At 36.8% G+C, this 3,417-nt stretch overlaps 1 protein-coding gene across 1 annotated transcript in view; it reads right to left on the bottom strand.

Moving 5' to 3' along the window:
- Positions 1-2,989, bottom strand: part of nt5dc3 (5'-nucleotidase domain containing 3) — a 34,423-nt gene extending 31,434 nt beyond the window's left edge. Inside the window, exons 1-3 of the mRNA XM_015376720.1 lie at positions 2,591-2,989; positions 479-651; positions 168-242 (exon numbers count right to left, since the gene is read on the bottom strand). Coding sequence (XP_015232206.1) covers positions 168-242; positions 479-651; positions 2,591-2,885 — 543 coding nt within the window. The 5' untranslated portion in view covers positions 2,886-2,989. The remainder of the gene's footprint in view (positions 1-167; positions 243-478; positions 652-2,590) is intronic.
- Between the last annotated feature and the right edge of the window lie 428 nt (positions 2,990-3,417).

The raw sequence follows: 3,417 nt of genomic DNA, 5'->3' as shown, positions 1-3,417 counted from the left end.
GACTTTTTATGGACCCGCGGGAACCCAGTATATAGCGCCAAATTCACGACACATGTCATCTCAAGGCACTTTAAAGTTCAACCAGATCATACAGTCAAATTGATACAAAGTTTTCTATATATGGCAGCAGCAGTTAGACAGCTGGGTAGAGGAGATGTTTCTCTTACCTTCTGGACATCATAGTGAAGCCCTCTTACAGCAAAATCTGGAATATATTCATACTTCCGCAAACCCTCTGGATACTACAAACAAAAGTTTAGGTCATATAAAAAATCTGATTAATTATGAGTGGCAGATGTCTATTATAAACTAAAGCTGCACATCATCTTAAATCAATGGGTACCGTAATACTGTTATTCAAGTATTGCAATGACAAAAAAAAACCTTACTTCTAACAATACATAGTGCGTTTTCTTTAAAATTTGGTTTCCTAGAGCTCAAACGTTATTCAGTGATGCTTTTAAAACAGGCACCTCACCCGGTGGTTGTTGATGAGGATGTCTCGCGCTATGTTGAAGATGAGCGTGTGCAGGTGGCTGGAGTAGAACGCCAGGGTGTAGTCATAGTCGAAACCGTAGATCTCGATGTCTCGCAGGCTCATCTCATTGTTTGCAAAAATGGTGTCCGGATCGACCGAGCTGGTGGATATAACTAAGAGAAAATGTAATACACCAAAGGGTTTAATTTCATTTCATTTATTCCCATTCCAAATAACATACAGCCCTGACCGCCCAAGTTTTTTTTAAGGTTAACAATTTACTATATTTACATTATGCCACATAGAGAAGCTTTATGCACCTGCTGCATTACAAGATTACAGTGGGGGGAAAAAATAATTGAGGCGCATACCTTAGCAGTGTTTCTGGATAATTTGAATTTAAAACAAGCACTGTTTGTTTTTTATGAGGACCTACACAGAGCAAATGCTATTATTTCCTATTTCAATATAACAGCTTTTAAAAACTGTGATTTAAAACTTAATATGAGACGTTGTTTTTCTTTTTAAGACGTTTTAGTTTTTAACTTATTCTTCTTACTGAAAATATTTCTGATAGACATAATTGCTGCCTCTGGAGTCTCTGAGCAGAAATGGGCCATTGTGAGATTCTACAGCATGTTAACCTTGAAGAAAAATGGCACAGCATCAGAGTTTGAATACAATCATTTAAAGAAAAATAATCTGACATGAGCTACAGTACAAGTGTCAAATTCAAGACTTGTGTCGAATCGTGTTATTCACAGACATCTATCTGGCTCTCAAGAGCTCAAAAGACTTTTTTCACCTAAACAAATATGTTATTTTAAGGATTCTAAGTGGCTACACCTGTAAAATAAATGGAGTTAAGATTGAAAGAAAACAGAAAGGGAAAAAAAAACGGCTAAAAAAAACAAAATATATTTTGGTTCATTCTTTTCTTTCCAGCTTTTATTGTCATTAGACTATCACAAGTACAGAGCAATGAAATTAACTCTGCATTTAACCCACACCCTTGGGGGGCAGAGTGGGGTTAAGGGTCTTGCTCAGGGACCAGGTGAAAGTCCGTAGGAGTGGGGCTCCAACTCAGAACCTCTGGATTCCAAGCTCTTTGCCCTTATCACTAGGCAGCCAATCCCCCTCATTGTTATTACATGTACATTAACATTGACTATAAAGTATATTTTTTGTTTTGTCTTTAAATACACTCAAACAAACAAAGAAAATTAACATTTCAGAATTTCTGCAGAAATGTTTAAGCACATTTTATAATTGCGCACAATATCTTACTATTTGCTGTTCTGGAAATTATATTAACGTGTGAGTTAGTAGGGCTATCTGCTCGTGCAGTGGGCCTGTAGTCGACCCCTTAACAAACATTACTGATTTAAAAATAGTTTATCCTCCAAACAACTAAATGCGTCTTCTTAAAACCCACCTCTTTTCTTTGGCTTTTGACACCATGTAGAGTGTTGATTTTATGTATACACATGTTGATTTTATGTATACACATGCATATTTTTTATCCTGTGCAGGCAGTGCTTTTATTTTGTTTTATTTACTTTTATTTATTTTAGTAATTTAATCTTTTTTGTGCAGCACCTTGGAAACCTTGTGTTTATTTAAATTGTGCTATATAAATAAAGTGGATTGGATTGGATCTTCTAGGAACTGAGGAGAGAGTGTAGTGGCATTCTTTAAGCCAGCTGACAAGCAGTGCTCAGCAATATTAGTAGCAAGCTCAGTGGTATTATGGTAAATATATATACGGTACATTCCTATATAGGAACATTGTGATCTGTAGTGTAATGCAGATTAATGAGCAAATAACTTAAATTTAAATTTGCTGATTTTAATTAGACCTTTGATTAATTTAAAATGTATCTTTATAGCAAACATACAGAATTTAAAAAATATTGTTAAAATGAACAGAAAGCTAAACTTTTGCTTGAAATAATTGAGAATTTGTCTTAGTAAAACAGCTTTATTTTAGTTACTGGTCTATAACATGTTTAGTATTATAGGTGTTTTTAAAGCAAAGCTGTAAATGAATCAGTCAGCAGCATTATTGAGCTATAATCTTTTTAAATGAACGTATTAGTGAGAAAAACATACCCTCTGTCTGTCTTTTCGTCTCTTTGTACACAGACCACAGCTTGTCTGTATCCTCCGGACCCTCTGAGGAGCTGCTGCTGCTCAGAGATGCGGTGCTCTGCTTGGCTTCGGGCGGCTTCAGCAGCGGCTGGATACCGGCTCCTCCGCAGGACACTGCCCTGAAACTCCGCTTCCAACAACCAGGTATGGACCGGCGGTCGGGCTGCCCCTGTAGAAAGCTACGGAAGACCCCCAGCCTCCACAGACACTCCGTCCGTTTGACCAGCGGCGAGAGGGACCGCGACAGGGGCGTCATTGTGACGTTCTCTGCGGGACCAGAGGTACGGAGGTCGCTGTGGACTACCAGTCGGCCGCACGCGGGACAGGCAGCCTTCTCTGGAAACACCAAACTGTCCCTGTATAGCTGTTCTGACGTCACTTCCGCGTTTCTACAAACCACAGCCAATGAGAGGCCGATGCGTCTGGCATTCGGCCAAATCTGGTAGACCTAGAGAAAAATGTGTTTAATGAAAACATTGCACCAATTTTTAATTTTGTCCGTGTTTAAAACTAATAGATAATAATAATAATAATAATAATAATAATAATAATAATAATAATAATAATAATAATAATAATAATAATAATAATAATAATAATAACTACTGAATATATAAAACTTAATTAAATTCAATACAGTTAATTTAGCCTATACAACACCTTTTCACAACAAATGCCATCTCAAAAGTTAGGCAACACAGAAACGATATTTCAAGGCCTTTTGTTTTCATGATGTTTAAATCATGCAATCTCGTATGTTTTTTGTTAATTTAAATTGATGACAATTT

The sequence above is a fragment of the Cyprinodon variegatus genome, unplaced genomic scaffold, assembly GCF_000732505.1.
Source record: "Cyprinodon variegatus isolate N-32 unplaced genomic scaffold, C_variegatus-1.0 Scaffold140, whole genome shotgun sequence".
Taxonomy (NCBI): domain Eukaryota; kingdom Metazoa; phylum Chordata; class Actinopteri; order Cyprinodontiformes; family Cyprinodontidae; genus Cyprinodon; species Cyprinodon variegatus.
Note: the sequence above shows the minus strand (reverse complement) of the source record. Positions and strands in the feature narration are given on the sequence as shown.